Genomic DNA, 19396 nt, shown 5'->3' with positions numbered 1-19396 from the left:
GGATAGCTCAGTGAGAAAATTCAGTGGAGAAAAGAGGCTGAATAACTTGGTTTAAGTGGAAAGCTAATAAAATTCCAAAATAAGGAATTTGAGTCACTTACATAGGCCGCAGGCATCCTCCCATTCTCCCAAAGGAGAGGAGACACTAAGGACTCCCTGATCAGATCTTAGAAGCCGAGGCATAGTTAGTAGGCTTGACGAGCCACCACGCTCCAGATGGGTATTCAGCCAGAAGGTGAGAAAAAGAATGACATGGGGAGACCAAGTTTCAGTGAACAAGGCCGCACTTTATTTTCCAAAGTAGTTTTTATACCTTAAGTTGTGCATAGAGGATAATGGGGGAAGGGGTAGAGACATGCAAGGACAGCAGTCCTTGATCCTAATCGAAGCCAGGCTTTCAAACTTATCATATGCAAATTTTAGGTGAATTACACCATCTTCTGGCCAAGAGGCCTGTTAACATTTTATGATCCTTTCTTCAGAAAACTTATTTTTCTCTAAAGGTGATTATTCTAAAGTCAGGCGCCACTCTCCAAAAGCATTAAATAAAGTTGCATTCCTATAGGGCAAAGGTGTGGTGGGCTATAACAAGAAAAGAATTAACTCAAGGGTCCAAGGTTACAGACATTAAAGCTACTACTTACATTCCTATACACCAATTATATTAATCAATAAACTCCAAAGGACACAGTAGGTAAAGGATATGGAAACTTAGCAACAAACATTGGCCCAACAAGTGAAAAACCCTTCACCAATACAATTTCTAATCAATCTTTTAACTGCTCAAAGGAATCTGTATTTAGACAATTTAGAACATCTCATGCCTCTCACGGTTGGGAGGCTGTAAACAATCACATGTTGTCGGAAGAACCTATTCAGGCAGGCTAGAGGACTTCCAAAGGAGTTTGTAGGTTGAAACACTCTTGTCACTCCCAGGAACTTTATTAACTGGAGCTGTAAGTTAACTCTTTTTCAGAGAGAGGTAGTGGGGGACAGCCCCCCATAAAGTCAGAGGTGTAGGTGAGAGCACAAAGCAGTAAAGTAGGCAGACTCTGGTTTTGGGGGTAGATGCTCAAGAATTTCCAGGGGGACTCCTGAGGCTTGATCCCGCCTTTGCCTATGCCAAACCTCCTTCCTCATGACCTTTGCCACGGGCAGAGTTCCTCACGCTGGCTCCCGGTGTACCTGCAATTTCTGACCTGTTGGGTATGAAACTCTGGGAAAAATTATTTCTTTTCTCAGAGGCTTCAGATATCCTGTCTCTAGACTCGTTGAATACCTGCTACTGGAATTCTTTCAACTATTACTTAATGTGGTTGCCAAAATGTTCTTGTTATTATATGTATGTTTTCCAGATGGGTTGAATCCTTCCCCTGCTGCAAAGCTGATGCTCCCACAATGGTAAAGAAACTGTTAAAAAGGGAATGTGTTTTCCACTTAGGGTCTACCTTCCACAAACTCTATTGATCAAGGCACTCACTTCACTGGGAAAATTCTATGAGCCTTAGTAACAAACTTGCAAACTTCTTGGGATTTTCACTGTCCTTATCAACCTCAATTATTGGGCAAGGTCAGCAGAACTAATGGAAATTGGACTAATAGAGAACAGAAGTCAGTTACATGGGATTGAATTAACTGATTAATATGAGTATATTTCATGACTTTTTGTCTAAAATATTATGTATCCCTTAATCTTTTGTTTTCCAGTTACAAGGAAACCTTTAAAAAGATTTACAGTAGTTTAGTAAATTATACCATTGTAAGCAGGAGTGAAACATTTCTCTTTTTCACCCTATCTAGTTCCTCCAGACGGAGAAGGCAATGGCACCCCACTCCAGTACTCTTGCCTGGAAAATCCCATGGGCAGAGGAGCCTGGTAGGCTGCAGTCCATGGGGTCACGAAGAGTCGGACACGACTGAGCGACTTCACTTTCACTTTTCACTTTCATGCATTGGAGAAGGAAATGGCAACCCACTCCAGCGTTCTTGCCTGGAGAATCCCAGGGACGGCGGAGCCTGGTGGGCTTCCGTCTATGGGGTCGCACAGAGTCAGACACGACTGAAGTGACTTAGCAGCAGCAGCAGTTCCTCCAGAATTCAGAAACCTTCAGTGAACATTCTTATTTTCTTGACAATATAGTTATTTGCATAAGTTCAATAAGAATCTGTTCTCTTTATAACAGGTCACAATTAGAAACGTTGATTGTATTACCAGAACTTTGACAGGAACATCATATTTGAGAGAGACACACATAGACATATATGAGCAGACTAAGATTGATTTTGTTGTTGTTCAGTCACTCAGTTGTGTCCAGCTTTCTGTGACCACATAGATTGCAACCCATCAGGCTCCTCTGTCCATGAGGTTTTCCAGGCAAAGTTACTGGAGTGGGTTGCGATTTCCTTCTCCAGGGGATCTTTTGACCCAGAGATCAAACCCACATCTCCTGCATTGCCAGGCAGATTCTTTACCACTGAGCCACCTGGGAAGAAACAGAGCCTAGTTTCACAAGGTTCACAGTAATTCATTTCAAGATTTTCTCATCACAAGTCCCACAAAAGTCTTCTGATAGATGGAAAGCTGAGTGCTGGATATCTAGACTTCATATGTCCTCAATGGATTAATTTCTTAATAAGCCCCAGTAAGGCTGAGGAAGATGCAAGTCTGTGACTGATAAATGACACTGTTGTTCATCTTCCAGTATCTACTTTCCACATTTGGACTAGATATTTAAGACTTTCTATAGAGAAATTACCTTCAAATTGTTTTAATTCTCAGTTCTGTGGGTAAGAGCCTGTCTACAGAAATTAGACTGGGAAGAAAAAGAGCTAAAAGAGCACATGATGGACTGAGGCCAGTTTTGTTCTGCTTGTAATGCAGCTGTTTTTACCTCAAAGGAAAAGTCTTGTGTATTTAACTTTTATTGCATGTCTAATACACTTTTATTGCATGTTCTATTAGCAGTACTATCCTAAATGCTTTACAAATAGTAGCCTAGTTAATCCTCATCATGTATCAATCTGAAAATATAGGAGCTATTATTGAGCATATATAACAGGTGAAGATCACATAGGCTAAGAGTGGTAAATATTTGCTTGCTTTCTGACACAATTTCCTAATCCATGACCTCTCAAAGTCCACAATACGGTTGTTGTCAATGTTTTTTCCAGTCACTAAGTCATGTCTGACTCTGCAACCCCATTGACTGAAGTACACCAGGGTCCTCTGCCCTTCACTATCTGCCAGAGTTTGTTCAAATTCGTGTCCATTTATGCAGTGATGCTATCTAACCATCTCATCGTCTGTTGCCCCTTTATCCTTTTGTCTTCAATCTTTCTTAGCATCAGGATCTTTACCAATGAGTTGCCTCTTCCCATCAGTGGCCAAAGTACTGGAGCTTCAGCTTCAGCATCAGTCCTTCCAATGAATATTCAGGGTTGATTTATTTTAGGATTGACTGATTTGATCTCCTTGTAGTCCAAGCGATTCTCAAGAGTCTCCTCCAGTGCCACAGCATGAAAGCATCTATTCTTTGGCACTCAGCCTTCTTCATAGTCCAACTCTCACATCTGTATATGACTACTGGAAAAACCATAGTTTTAGCTATACAGACATTTTTCAGCAAAGTGATGTCTCTGTTTTTTAATATGCTATCTAGGTCTCTCATAGATTTTCTTCCAAGGAGCAAGGGTCTTTTAATTTCATGGCTGCAGTCACCATGCACAGTGATTTTGGAGCCAAGAAATATTGAATACTGTGGCACAGTGGTAAAGAATCCACCTACCAATGCAGGAGATGCAAGAGACACAGGTTTGATCACTGAGTGGCGAAGATCCCTGGAGTAGGAAGAAGATGGAACTCATCCTGGTCCCATGCAGACTGGGCATCATGTCAGGACAGGGTCTATACAGCTGTAGATCTATAAGGAGAAGGGAAATAGAAACACTGTAGGACCTGAGTGGAAAGGGCAGGAGATGAGGACTGTGATAGGAAAAGGGCAGGCTAGTAGTTCTGACAGGTGTAATTTTTAAAAGAGCAATAAACCTGTTTTTCTCCTAAAAGAAAAATGCAATGGAGATAGCGGTAGAAATTAGGAGGTGAGGCATAAAACATCACAGTTGAATTTCTTTTTGTGCAGCATGAAGCAAAATTTGCTTATGTTCATGTCAAGGACCATGAGTTCTCTGAAGTGTTGCCCTAGTAGCAAACCTAGTTGGTCCCCATGGTTTCACATACACTGACAGTAGCAAAGGACTTTAGTGCTTACAGTATCATGAGCTTCACACTATTCAGCTCAGTTCTCCTTAACCCCTAGTCCAGTGGTGGGGACATAGAGGGCCCCATAGGTGCCTTCACATGTAGTGGGTTATATTATGGGAGAGGAATATCCCCTGTAATTAGGCTACAGGAGCTTGGATAACCTGAATCTTTCTGATGGACAGTAAGCTAGCTTACTCTTTACTTCAGAAAGAGACATCTTTCTTGTAATGGAGAGTGATTGGACTGATTTACTTCATTCTGGATGGAAACTGTCTCCATTTTCCAAAACTGTAAGCAAACCTGCCATTGCTTTGGAGAGAGATGCTCTCTGTTTTTAAAGGCTCTTCACTACACAGACATCCTAGCACAGGTTGTCCAGAAGAAAGGGCAGTGAATGTCTTTATTGAATGAAATGCAGAAATGTTAGAGCCCCATCAAAGTTGTTTCCCAAGTCTGCTCTGGACATCCTTTTCTTCCTCAGTGAAACAATATGGTTTTTTCCACTTGCAATAGTTAACAACTTTTAGAAAAATGGTGATTTGTCTGTGTTTAACAGTCTGGGGAAAGGGTCCCTGGGTAACTGGCAGCAGCGAGATGCTCATAGAATTTGACAATCTTGAAAAGTATGTAGTTGAACAAAAAAAGAATGCAGCTGAACAAAAATGTATGTAGTTGTGCAAAAAGCAGCTTATGATTTGAAACCTTTTATCATCCCTATGATACTTTCTGAGTAGCTCCTAAGATTCTGTAGGAATATCCTGAAGACAGCATCTTTAGTTAACATTTTCTTGATAATACAGACCTTGGATTTTAATCATCCAGCTTCACACATGTGTAAACCTCTCTGTGCAACATTGTTCAGTAAGATTTTACACAAAAATATTTTTATATACATTCAGTATCTTAATATCAACCCTTAAATAAAACATCAAGTGGACTAAGTCTCAAGTTGCATTTTAAATACAATTGATAAAAAGATCAGAATTAAGTGTTCTTTGAAAAGAACACTAAAGGTCAACAAAGAGCACAGATCACAGATGTTGCTGGTGGTGCAAGAGAAGCATCAATGGGTCATGCACCTCATACAGTAAGAGAAAAAGCTTTTCCTGATTTACTTCACTCTGTGTGACAGGCTCTAGGTCCATCCACATCACTTCAACTGACTCAATTTCTTTCCATTTTATGGCTGAGTAATATTTCATTATATACATGTACCCCATCTTCTTTATCCATTCATCTATTGATGGACATCTAGACTGCTTCCTCCATTTGTAAAATACATAGCTAGTGGGAAGCTACTGTATTGCACAGGGAGTTTAGCTTGGTGATCAGTGATGACCCAGGCAGGTGGAATGGGGAGATAGGAGGCTGAAGAGGGAGGATATATATGTATACCTCTGACTAATCCACTATGTTGTACTGAAGAAACTAACACAACATTGTAAAGCAATTATGTTGCAATAAAAAAAAAAAAGAAATGTTTTAAACACACATTTATTGTGTGCCAATCAGGAAGCTGAATTTTAAAAAATTTTCCATTTTAACAGGACAGTTTGCTACTTAAACACCTGTATTAATATTCTTTAGAGAATTAGAGGGTTGGAGTAGTTATCTAACATTATCATTTTTTTAATTTAAAATAATGAGATATAAGCTTGTGAGTAATCTTTTTACACTAAACTCAGATTTTCAGGGATATTTGTAGTTGGATTCAATTGAAAGAATTATAGCTTTATTTCTTAATCATCCTCCTCTGCTACCATCAGATTCTACTTAGGCAAGTATTAGTTATTTTATCAAGTTTGGGGAAAAAGGCAAAATCTGGAGATAAGGTGGGTTGTCAATAGAGGAAATGGTCTGTCCACTCTTCCCTGCTTCTCTTTTCCATAAAGCTCTCTCCAAATATCCTCCAAAATGTTTTTAGTGTAATAAGGAGAATGAATCTTACCTCAGATAAGATCTGTTCCTTTTACTTTAAACTTTGCATTTTATTGATTTTGCTTTGAGCTAAGAATGTTGCCTATAGCCTGAAATATACAGGGTAACCCACCTAAGGAATCTGACTTCTACGTGAATAACACTTTTCCATTCATTTAGAGATAAAAATTTGCAGAATAGAGAATAATATTTGTCTTGTTGGGGGTTTACAGAAACACAATGACCTGACCTACATGGGCAGCAGCAAGAACAAAGGATTCCCACACCAAGAAGCTTGCAACAACCAACAATCCCCTCCCTCACCTTGCCTTTAAACATGTTTTGCTGAAATACTCCAGGGAGTTCAGGGCTTTGGGAGCATGAGCCAACCATTCTCCTTTCATAGTCCCAAAATAAACTTTTCTCTGTTCCAAACTTCAATGTTTTGGTTTGTTTGACCTTCCTGTATGTCAGGCACACAAATCTGTGCTCAGTAACACCAGGAGGGCTGATCTGCTGCATCCCTTCTGGGCTACTTCTTTGCTTCCCTTTTGCAGCTTCTCCTGGAAGATCTTTTCTCACTTCCCCTGCTGCTCAGGTACATGGGAACTGGGCACCTGGAAACACTCATAGAATGATAAAACTCCACTTTTGCCTGAAGGAAAGTGGGACTGACTGTGGGAAGGATTCCTTACATTGGAGAGTTCCAGCTTGTGCCAGGAAGGGCCTCTCCCCATTCTGGGTATCTCTCTGAGCCTATATCACCTGTGTCCCTTCTCAGGTCCTGGTTTCTTTCTGCTCAATTGTGAGGCTTTGATTTCACCTCTACCTTTTGCTCATGTCCCATTGTAATAAATCTTCCTCATTTACTCTGGTAAAACGACCCAAGGTAGATAGTGAATAGGGAAGTGGAAAGAGAGCCTCTACCTCCTCCCACATACATATTTTTTCATTGTAAAAACTGAAGCATTTCAGTGTGATTTATAATGATAAATATTCACTTCAACTGTACCACACTTTATTAAACTTATCTGGTTTGTTAAATGTCAGTATTATTTTTAATTGTCAACTTAGGAAATATAGGAATAAAACCTTTTAAATTAATAATTTAAAATGCTCAGGCTTCCAATGGTGTTGTTGTTGTTTTCATTTTACTCTTTCTGTGAAAAGGCCAGCAGCAAAGAACTGGTTATGAATTTCCTACATTCCCAAAGTAGCCACTTGGTTTAGTGACCCAGATTATGAACACTAAGTAACCTTGTTCAAGTTCCAGGAAAAATTTATCACATCCTTAGGAAAGCAGCAAAACAGTAATGTCCAATCTAAACCCAATTTAGAGAGAAAAAATTTCAAAAGACTTAAAAAATGACAATATCACAAAATTTTCCAAGTGTCTTTCTAACCCTTTGTCCTTTCAATGTTCTCAGAAGAAGGAAGTATTTTTATTTTATCATCACCAAATGACTTACTCACTTTTTGAAAATATACAACATCACCAGCTTAGCTTTGAAAAATAATGACATCTAAACTTTCAGTATCAGTGAGATTGATTACTTTCAAAGGGAGTCTGAGAAAAACCCATGGCATACTTACATGCCGATTTGCAGAACAAGAAACAAAAGGAGCATTCACAATGTAAGTTTACAAAGAGAACTGAAAAGGTTCAACCAAAGTTGTGAGAAAAATGAGAAGAGTGGTATTTTATGATGTTAGATGTCAACAGCAAACAGACAACAAGAAAGTAACTGATCCCTGACTTGGATTCTACAGATTTGAGATATTTCTCCTCACTCAAAACACAGTATATCTTGAGATTTTTGATGAAAGGAACATGGTAATTGTTGATAATTAAACAAAAAAGATGCCTTATATCCATTTTTTATATTCTTTAATCCCAGTTGATTATGATGTCAAGTCTTACCTATTTCCAATTGTCTCAGTGTGTGCATCATGAAAATCCCTGGGAACTTGACCAACTTCATTATTCTCTTCCCCTTTTTCTCTAAGAGCTCCCAGATGTTCCACTAAGAAAACCCATGTCCTCCATCCTTGTGGGACACCTTCCTTATATTTATTGATAGTGATCATACCTGATCAGTTTATAATTTATGTGATACTATCTTCTTTGCTCTAATTATGGCTCAAAGATGCACAAGTAATTCAAACTTAAAAAAACAATCCATGACATTTTTCTGTCTAGCAATATGCTTAGATTTGTTTACAAAGACAGGAGGAAGTCAGGATTATTCTTTTATCAGTTAAGGATATAATATATGTTCTACTGATATTGCTGAGGAATCAGTATTCCCAGATGCTTCTGGCAACTCTCTTGAACTATAAAAATAATGAAGCCAGAAGAAGGATGAAAGATGCATATAAAAGAGAATGCAGACAGGAGAACCCCAGAGAAATGACGCCTCAGCCCTGGTCAAACTAGCTCAAAGCTTTCCTTATTGTTCAGTTCATTTCAGTTCATTTCAGTCACTCAGTCGTATCCAACTCTTCACGACCCCATGAATTGCAGCACGCCAGACCTCCCTGTCCATCACCAACTCCCAGAGTCTACCCAAACCCATGTCCACTGAGTTGGTAATGCCATCAAACCATCTCATCCTCTGTCGTCCCCTTCTCCTGTCCTCAATCCCTCGCAACATCAGGGTCTTTTCTAATGAGTCAGCTCTTTGCATCAGGTGGCCGAAGTATTGGAGTTTCAGCTTCAACATCAGTCCTTCCAGCGAACACCCAGGACTGATCTCCTTTAGGATGGACTAGTTAGATCTCCTTGTAGTCCAGGGGACTCTCAAGAGTCTTCTCCTTACTGTTAAATATTTTCAATTATGTGATTTAGTAAATACCTTTACTTTTTTTGAACCAAATCATATTGGAATTTTTCTTTCTTTCAACTGAAAATATCCTAACATAATGAGTTCTCCAATAGGAAGAATAGGATCTGATCCCCATAGCTGTGTTAGCTTACCTCCTATTGAAAATGGAACTCAACTAAAACAGAAACTGACACACGCACAATCACTGTAAACTTTTCAAACCCATGTTGTTACTTTAACCAGGGCAGAAAATCAAGACCTCTGGAATAGAACAATTCTAAATTCATCTAGCTGTGAAGTGTTTCCACCAGAAGCTCTAAAGGAATATTTAATCAAAGCAGTCTACCTTAGAAATAGGATATGAAGTTTAACAAACAATTTTAAAAAGACACTGACCATTCATTTCATGTCTTCATTTGGGAAGCAAAACTCTTATATGACAACACTGTAGTACTCTTGGTCATATGGAAAATTTTATCAGTGGTCTTGAAAGGGTAACAGGCAGGAAGGTTAGGGGCCCCCAAACAGAGGAAATAGGCTGCAAGTGTCAGACGTTTTTTATCTCTCTCTTAAGGGGCAGGAGGAAACAAATTACAAGTGTCAGATTTTTTTCCTCCTCTATACAAAATTAAAAGGTTTCTTTAAAAATTCTGCATTGCCATGATGATACCTGGTTCCATGTAACTTAACTTTTCTCAAACTTTCAGCTAACCAATGTGTTTTTCTTATGGAAATGCTTTTCTTAAGCTATGGTAATCAACTATGTATTTACCCTAGGCTCTGTCTTTCTTCAAGTCAGTTTGCCTAAGACTCAGACCCCATAATGGCTCAACAAAAAAAGTATGCTTTACTCAGGAAAATGTTCTCTTAAGCTATGTTAATGAGACTATGTATTTGCTTGGAAATCTGCCTTTCTTCAAGATAACATGATTGAGTCAAACAATCTACATGAGTCAATTGTTTTAGATGACTTGAGATGGCCCAAGATGACTCACCTTGTGCCAATATTATCTCAAAATGTATGTTGTGGGTGATGGCCCTGGTGCCACTCTCTGAGTTTTGAGACATTTCCTTTCTCTGATTAGCAGCTTCAGCCTGCTAATGGGTATATCACTTCTTGCTGAAAAGCTAGCAAGGGGGCATACTTTCTGCCCCCTTCTGATGTGTCAGAAGCCTTCTCTATTTTATATTTTAATAAAACTTTATTACACAAAATCTCTGAACAATCAAGCCTCATCACTGGCTCTGGATTGTTGCCCTCTCCTCCAGAGGCCAAGAATCCCAGCATCTTTCATGGCTCAGCAACAACCTTTCAGTCTCATATGAAAAATGTTTTTTTCCAAATTAGGGAACGGGCCCAAAATATTTTTTCCACAATAGAATCTTGTGGTGAAGGTGGGGTGGTGATAAGGTGAAAGGCAGATTTATGGTCTTGAAATACGCAGATAACACGAGACATCTGGGTCTTGCCTTTAGATAGGTGATGGGAATTTCTCCAGAAAATTGTCACTTTTTTAGTTCAAAATATGCAAGAGAAATCCTACCAGACAATAAGTTGACCCAAATCCTGTCCTAACTGTATCAAAGTATTTCAAGAGCCAAGATGAAGGACCTTCTGGGATCGGTTTTCCCAAGGGCCATCTAGGAACAGGGTTATCTAGGAATGTGGTTAGATGGACTCATGTCATCTGACCATGGGAAGGGAAGAGTGAAAGTTGAAAGACATGAAAAAATTTTACAACAATTTGAAAGCTTACCTTTTGTCTGTCAAAACTAATAACAAAATAATTAGGTTTGGATTTTGAATGTTTTATCCATCAATTTTTTAATTGATTCATTTTATTTGTATTTATGAACATTAATAAAATATATTCATTATCCTTTATACTTATGGTTTAGGAAATAATGTTCTAAACATCATCTCCTAAATTGGTTGCCTCAGAGACTTGGCCTAGGAGAATGTGTAAGCAGTAGAGTGTGTGGGAGAGCAAAGACTTTAAATGGCCACAATCCACATCCTACAGAGAAGCAGTGCTGATGTACTCTAACCACAAAAACACCAAGAGGAATATACATATATATTAGTTATTTCCCCAGGGACCTGAATGAAACTGAGCAGAGATTGACCCCAGATTCTCTTCACTCAATCATTTCCTCTCCAGACTTTATGTATGAGAATGAAGCAGAGAAGACAAACAAAAGAAAGCTAAAACAAATTTTTTTTTATTATAGTATCATGAAAACTCAGATTATAAAGCATACAAAAGAACCTGAAATGAGGCTGGGGAGGAGGAAAAGGCAGAATGAGGTGGTCAGGGTGAGGGTGTAAGGAAAATATCCCCTTCCAATTGGGTCTTCAGACTTGGTTCCAAGTCCATGATGAGCTGCAACAAGATGCAGGCTGCTGATTTCCCATCTGATCTAGCCCTTGAACTGGCAGATATAGGGTAAGTTCACATTACAGTTATAATTTTTCCATTTCAGATATCCTAGAGAGACAAAAGAACTTGAGTCAATGGGTCTGGTGCATCTTGAGGACCCAATGGAGAGGAATCCCAGATTCTGGCCTTTCACCAAAGTCCTAGTCGAAGGGAAGAAGATAGAAAGAAAGGAGAGATGAGAGGGGATGGGAACAGACAAACCAATGCTGTACTTCATAGCAGAGGAGGATTCTCTGACAATCAAGCCCAGAAATCAGGGATGAAAGGAAAAGACTAAGTAGAAGTGACCTTCTCTGTTTCTTACCTGATGTTCTGGACAGGATCCCACAGTGATCAAGTCCTGAGACAGTGGAAGGAATTCTCTCCCAGGCAAAATAATTGAACATAGCAGTGCTACTCCATTCCCATCCACCAGCATCAGGCTCAGAGCCCTATGGAACAGAGGATGGAGTTGGGTGAGACAGAAAGGCCTTTAGAATTCTCCTGGTCTGATGCCATCTGCTGGAATGCCTGGTCCCCTCCACAGCATCATGAAATTGGCTCTGCTCTTCCAGATCATGCCCCACAGCTCTCGTCTAGGAAACTCTCCCTAACTCCCTGTTTTACTTGGAAAATTCCACAGCCAATAATCACAAAGGCCAATAGAACACCTCAGAGTAACGTGTCACTATATGAACTACACTTGGGGATGCATTTGTGATTACCCTGTAAACCTCCAAGACAATGCCTGTTTTATAAAAAAGGAAAGTGAGAATGAAAGTCGCTCAGTCCTGTCCAACTCTTTGCTACCCCATGGACTACACAGTCCATGGGGTTCTCCAGGCCAGAATACTGGAGTGGGTATCCGTTCCCTTCTTCAGGGGATCTTCCAATCCCAGGGATCGAATCCAGGTCTCCTGCATTGCAGGCAGATTCTTTACCAGCTGAACCACCAGGGAAGCCCATTAAAAAAAAAAAAAAGAAAGAAAGAAAAATGCATCTATCCTAAATCTTGATTTAGGACTTGCTAAGCACAGCATATTCAGACTCAGGGAAGCATAGAGAATTACAAATCATGCTTATGTGAGTTGTGTAAAAGCTTGATAAGAGGCAGATTAACTTTAGCAGGTGTCTAGGAACTGGCACAGAACTCAGCTCTTCAGCTTCCCTCAAGGCCCTCACTTTCCCCAGTTATTACCTGAGTTCCAGGGATCTCTTGGGTATTTTCTGGGCTGGCAAATGGGATGGGGATGACAGGAGGGGGTGGAGGAGGGAGGGAAGCTGAGTGGCCATAGCATCTTTGGAAGTAACAAATTATAAAGAAATAAATGTACCTCTGTGGGGTCATGGAGCCCAATCCAGACATCTGATTGGGTATTCAAGTTGTTCCTAACCAAGGAGGCCAGGAAGGATCCCTCAGTCCCACTGAGCACAGACGCAAGGTGTCCCGAGTGTCTCCTCTGGCAGGCAATCTGTGTGGGGAAGAGAGAGACACAGGAGGAGCTTGAGACACCACTAGGGGAAGGGCAGGGCCAAAAAGGGATGTGTTTGCAAACATGAACTTTTATTCTCAATCTAAGTAAGCTCTTGAGGATCCCCATACCCCACAATACTGTCTCTGATTTGCTTCTCCTTATCTCTATTAACTGCAAACCCTGGAACTTACATTTGCACTCATCCAGCTTCTGGCTACTTTATACAAGACATAACAGGAGGACCCATAGGCTATGGAACCTCTGGGACAGCTGATCCTTTCAGAGCGCTGGGAATCTTCCCCTGAAGAAGAAGAAATAAGAGAGAAGGATGAGGTAAAATGGAGATAAAGGATTAAAGTACAGAGGTAACCTTGGAGAATATCTATGAGACCAGTGCTTGGGGCAGTGATACCAAACTCCTAAGTTTCTCTCGCCATTGCCAACATTACAAGAATTTATCTTTCTTAAATTATGAATTAGATGTACTAGTTGGGAGATGGTGTGTTTTCTTTTTATGCATCTGCCTAATTCAAACACTCTTTTCCTCCTCTGGACTGTTTGTTCCTACACTGGATCCTCATCATTCTTCTACTCTTATCTCTGCTTTTCCTCCTTAATCAACTCACATAAATTAGACAGTACTGAGAAAATGAAAATCATCTCATTCCACTGTTATTGAACCACTGGGGTGCCTCCTACCACTAGGTACCCTGAAGAAAGGAGTGATGACTCAGGAATCCAGGCAGTTATGTTGTGTGGGGATATCCCATTACCAGGGGAGGCACAGGAGCTTTCCTCCTTGTCTTGGCCCTGAGTAGACACTGGGAACCCAGAGCTAAAGGCAGAGAAATCTCACCTTGGACCTGAGACAGTAGCATCAGGCAGGAGAGCAGCATCCAGGACAGTCTGGGGAGGCCCAGGGAAGGCAGCATTGTGTCTGTGTGGTGTGGAGGCAGCTAGAGAACTAAGGGAGGATGGTCAGAGAGAGGGTGTGAGAGACCCCCTGTTGTACCTCTTGTCTTTCCTCCATCTAGTCCCCTAGGAATAACTCCATCTTGGTAGCATACCTCCCTTTCCATGGTGCTGGAAAGAATTAGAAAATCTACACATCCTAATGTACCTGAGGTCTCCCAAGTCTGGTTTCCCCTGGTCTCAGAGCTCCCTTGTTCTCTGAAGATAAGGGTCTTTGTACACTTTCCCCCCATCACGGGTCTCACCTTGTCTCAGCTCCCACTTAACTGTCTTGCAGGGATCTGCACTGGCTCATCAGGGCAGAAATGACTGGGCTTTTATAAGAGAATTTGAGGGAGGGGCACTGAAATGAATAACAGGAAAGAGGAGCCAGGACAGGGATTCAAGGTCATTCCTGCCATGGGGAGGAGTCTCTTCCCAGAAAAGCTTTAGAGTTGCCACAAATACTGCCTCTTCCTCTTTATCATATTAGCACTTTTTCCTGGAAGAGGTGAAGTTTGTTCTTCCCACTGACTTTTCCATGATTAGCCTCTGTGGCACAAAACAAGTTTTGTTTAAGGGGCACATCTACTGGAATAGTTCTTCTGGTTGATGTCTCAAGTGCTCACTCTTCTAGGCATACACATGTATTTTTTCTAACTGTGTAGTGGAAATAAATAAATATTGGATTATTAAGTGGAGATGTGTATGGGAACTATAAGTATCACAGATAAGTGAGGGCAAGAAGATACTGTAAGTAAGAGAACAGAGGTTCGGCATTGCCTCTTCTACATGACAGTTCATTTTAAAGAAACTTCAGAATCATCTCATAAGTCAATAGATGAGCCAAAATCTTAAGTGAAATGAGAGGCATAAACCTTCCTGGTATTCTGAGAGATGGAGTTCCCCAGTGGATAGTGATAATTTGATATAATAAGAGGCAATGAAGGAATTTCAAACCTAGGAGTTCTATAGTCACAGGCTGCAGAGTTAAAGGAAGAATGAGAGAGGGTGAAGGAATGATCAGAGGAAGGTCTGGGTGAAATTGTAGATCTGATCCCACACTGCATATAAGTTAGATCTCTGCTCCATCAAGATGCTCAGTCTGCTGGGCTGCTGACAATTGCCTTCCAAGACTATCACTGGGCTACTGATGAAAAGTCATTTCTATTACACTCTAGTCAGGTGATCAGTGCTATATGAGAACACTAAGAAAACTTCATTAGTCAGGTTTATGTTTGAGCTGCCAGCTTTGGTAACTCTGAGATACACGACCTGTGATTGAGGTTCAGATTGGCCAATCTAGGGGAACATTATAGGAATTCTCTATATAGGCCCTGACCCTCGTGTGATCTTTATAGCTAGTTTGTGTGCCAGTGGAGCTTTGCAAAGAGGTCAGTGCAATCAAGGGTGTAATTGATTCATGTCCTGAGACTCCAAAATTGAATAGGACCCACAAATAATCTAATAGGAAGGATAGGAGAGCCAAGGGATTCTTTTGTTAAATTAAAAAAAAGAAAGAAAAGGAATTACTTCAGAAATATGTGCAAGAATGTATAAATACAAAGCCATAACTATCATGAGAGCTAGGCAAAATTAAAACTCAAATGATCCATTTATCATGGAAATGATGATTGTTAGGATTATTTGAAACATAATATTGCTACATTAAAATAATTATTTGAGGGAATTCCCTGGAAGTGCAGTGGTTGAGAGTCCATGCTCTCATTGCTGAGGGCCCAGGTTCAATCCCAAGAAGGGTAAGTAAAATTCGACAAGCTGTGTGGTGTGGCCCCAAAAAGGAAAATTATTATTTGAGAAGAAGTAAATAGTAGTAATTACATATGGGAAATGGAATTCTGGAATTCTTGTGGGGAAAGATACCATTTAGATTAAAGTACCCTAAAACCAACCAGTCTATTCTAAAGGAGATCAGCCCTGGGATTTCTTTGGAAGGAATGATGCTAAAGCTGAAACTCCAGTACTTTGGCCACCTCATGCGAAGAGTTGACTCATTGGAAAAGACTCTGATGCTGGGAGGGATTGGGGGCAGAAGGAGAAGGGGACGACAGAGGATGAGATGGCTGGATGGCATCACTGACTCGATGGACATGAGTCTGAGTGAACTCCGGGAGTTGGTGATGGACAGGGAGGCCTGGCGTGCTGCGATTCATGGGGTCACAAAGAGTCAGACACGACTGAGCGACTGATCTGATCTGATCTGAAAGCTATAGAGTCATCTATTCTAGTAAGTAAAATTTACTGTTGTCTTGATTAATAAAGCACACCATTTGAGGGTTAATTGTGAAATTTCCAACATACCCATGGGAGAGCCAGAAGACAAAAAGGAAGATTTAGATATCACAGGTAAAATTTTCCCTGTATTTAGTTATCCTTGCTGTGATTTCATTACCAGAAAATCAAGAATGGAAGAAACACTCTAGAATATGGATGTAGTGACTTAAAGAGAAGTAGTACTCCTCCAAGAAAATACGGTCTATTTGACTATTTAGAGTGATCATTTTCAGCACTGTCTTGACAGGAATGCTGAAAGTCTTAAATATTTCTAGAAACCCATAACTTTTAGCTTCAAGGTAATTAAATTTGTCAAGGTAATTAAATTTGTGGGATTTTGAGCACATCAATATGTTGATGTGGGAAGCCCTGGGGTCTTTCCAGAGATTGTTCTGATTTTTCAATTCACCTGTGTATCACTATTATTATCCTTTGCTAGAGCTTTAACTCAGCAGTGGATATAAAGTGGAAAAGGAAGTGAACATGAAATTGGTAAATCAGATTTTGATTTCTGCTATACCTCTTCCTAACTATGTGTCTATGCTGCCCATCATTCTTTAAGAGAGACTACCTCCCAATATCTGTTCCATCTCAGGAAGTTTTGTAAACAGCAGTTACTGAAGCCACCTCCTCCCATCCAAGTTTTTCTCATTCCAGCTTTGTTAATATTTCATTATTGTTTTCCAATATACCCAAAATCTTTGCTCTGAACCAGAACCTTGCACTCTCTTCCAGATTTAGTGTTTAGTGTGCTTTCCCAATTGGCTTAAATGATTTATAAGGAAACTCTCAGCATTGTGCCGTGCTTAGTCTCTTAGTTGTGTCCAATTCTTTGCAACCCCATGGACTGTAGCCTGCCAGACTCCTCTGGCCATGGGGCTTCTCAAGGCAAGAATACTGGAGTGGGTTGTCATACCTTTCTTCAGGGGATCTTTCCAACACAGGGATGGAACCCAGGTCTCCCACATTACAAGTGGATTCTTTACCATCTGAGCCACTAGGGAGACCAAAGAACACTGGAGTGGGTAGCCTATCCTTTCTCCAGGGGATCTTCCTGACCCAGGAATTGAACCAGGATCTCCTGTATGTCAGGGATATTCTTTACCAGCTGAACTACCAGTGAAGTCCTCTCTTAGCACTAAATCTCTATAATGTATGACATAAATTGTTTGGGAAAAATGCTAAACATTAAGGTGATATTCAAGCCCAGGAGGTTTTCTTTTTTCTTTTTTTTTTTTCAGGAGGTTTTCAACTGAGTGATTTGTCTAGTCCCACCAGACTTTGCCAACAAGGGTCCGTCTAGTCAAGGCTATGGTTTTTCCAGTGGTCACGTATGGATGTGAGAGTTCGACTGTGAAGAAGGCTGAGGGCCAAAGAATTGATGCTTTTGAACTGCGGTGTTGGAGACTCTTGAGAGTCCCTTGGACTGCAAGGAGATCCAACCAGTCCACTCTAAAGGAGATCAGTCCTGGGTGCTCTTTGGAAGGAATGATGCTAAAGCTGAAACTCCAGTACTTTGGCCACCTCATGCTAAGAGTTGATTCACTGGAAAAGACCCTGATGCTGGGAGGGATTGGAGGCAGAGGAGAAGGGGACGACAGAGGATGAGATGGCTGGATGGCATCACCGACTCGATGCACAGAGTCTGAGTGAAGTCCAGGAGTTGGTGATGGACAGGGAGGCCTGGCGTGCTGCGATTCATGGGGTCGCAAATAGTTGGACATGACTGAGCAACTGAACTGAACTATACTATACCAGACTATACCACAAAAAGACTCTAAAGTTATTTATTTTTTGACCAAAACAGATTTAGGACTCCACCAGAAGGTTATATACTAGATTCAAAGCAGCATGTCTTTGAAATGAGCAGCAACACAACTGTGCCTTCAAGAATCACCAACCACACCCAGCATAATGTTGACTACAGAAATTCAAATGCCAGTATTTCCTAATCTCCTTCATTTGCTTATCCAAATCATTGTTGACTCTGATCTTTTATTTCCTACTGAACTCAGTTTTATATTGTTGCTGTTGTTCAGTCACTGTCATTTCCAACTCTTTGTGACCCCATGGACTGTAGCACACCATGCTTCCCTGTCCTTCAGTATCTCTGAGTTTGCTCAAACTCATGTCCATTCAATCCCAGCACCTTCTTCTATTTTGACTTAGTATATGATTTTGTTTTTCCTAGTACTTTCCTTCCCTCCAGTGGAAATGTTCTGGCTTCCTTCCACCTACTGAACACATTATGATACTATAAACAGCTTAAATAATACAGAGATTATTGATTCATTTAAGTATTCTGGAGGTAGACTGTTTCAAATTTCACCTTCAGAAGCACACAGTTGTCAGGACTCTAGGCAGAGGTCTCCATGATGATCTTGGCCTTTCCTTCAAAATAACCACAGCAGCCTAGAGGTTGTCTGACAATTTCCAATGCATTAAAGAAAGAGCAGGAGGAACAAAAAGGCTCCTTTCTTATACATTTTTTCTTACTGTGGAGAAACATTTTTCTCACAAGCCCTTAGTCAATACAATGTTGTATCCTACTGGCCAATGTTAGGTTGGAGTTCTCTACCATAAAAAAAAAAAAAAAAAAAAGTTACTAAAATTGCCTTAATTTACTTTGATCCTCATGATTCATCTCCTGGGACTGAGCATACCTTCTTCCAAGCCAAATTGGAATTTATAAGCAGAGTTTCAAATGAATATCTGCTATCAATCAGCATTTTCTACTGTACCTACAGCCATGCTTATCTTGAGATACTGATCACAGAGGATATTCTGCTAAATTAATAGTCTTTATTACTGACCAGTTTGTGTCTTGATTTATGTATTAAGTTTTCTTTCCCTAGTAAACTGTCATGAAGCTCTTCATCTGGAAGTCTAGAACAGAGTTAGGGAAGCATCCATCTTTCCGTCCCCTATGTCTATTTTGTCCCATTGAGCCCTCTAAAATGTTGTGTCTTTCAGGCTGTCCAGAGCTTGACTTCTTCTGACCCAGTTAATAAAAATGGCCCTTTCCCTTAATATTTATAATCTCTTATTTTCTCTCTCTAGAAACAAGTCCAACTCAATTTAAGGGGAATATAATATCCTTCAATTTCTGTCTGAGCCCCCAGTGCACAAAATTTGTATGAGAAACTTTGTATGATATTCAATGCCTGAGATCCCTAAACTGTCTTCTTCTCCCTCCTCCTACTGGGTTGTTGAGAATTCAAAGGTGACTTGACTGAGACAGGACACAGACTT

The 19396-nt window shown here is 40.4% G+C and overlaps 1 protein-coding gene across 1 annotated transcript; it reads right to left on the bottom strand.

The window, feature by feature from the left end:
* Positions 1–11204: 11204 nt before the first annotated feature.
* On the bottom strand, positions 11205–14163 carry REG3G (regenerating islet-derived 3 gamma). The gene is given in 6 exon segments (NM_001024534.3): positions 11205–11492; positions 11749–11875; positions 12758–12895; positions 13090–13199; positions 13755–13862; positions 14116–14163. Coding segments are annotated over 5 exon segments (519 nt in total). The 5' UTR covers positions 13831–13862; positions 14116–14163; the 3' UTR covers positions 11205–11424.
* Between the last annotated feature and the right edge of the window lie 5233 nt (positions 14164–19396).

The sequence above is a fragment of the Bos taurus genome, chromosome 11 (genome assembly GCF_002263795.3).
Source record: "Bos taurus isolate L1 Dominette 01449 registration number 42190680 breed Hereford chromosome 11, ARS-UCD2.0, whole genome shotgun sequence".
In the NCBI taxonomy this organism is placed as follows: domain Eukaryota; kingdom Metazoa; phylum Chordata; class Mammalia; order Artiodactyla; family Bovidae; genus Bos; species Bos taurus.
The sequence above is the reverse complement of the archived record's forward strand: the minus strand, read 5'-3'. Positions and strand labels throughout refer to the sequence as shown.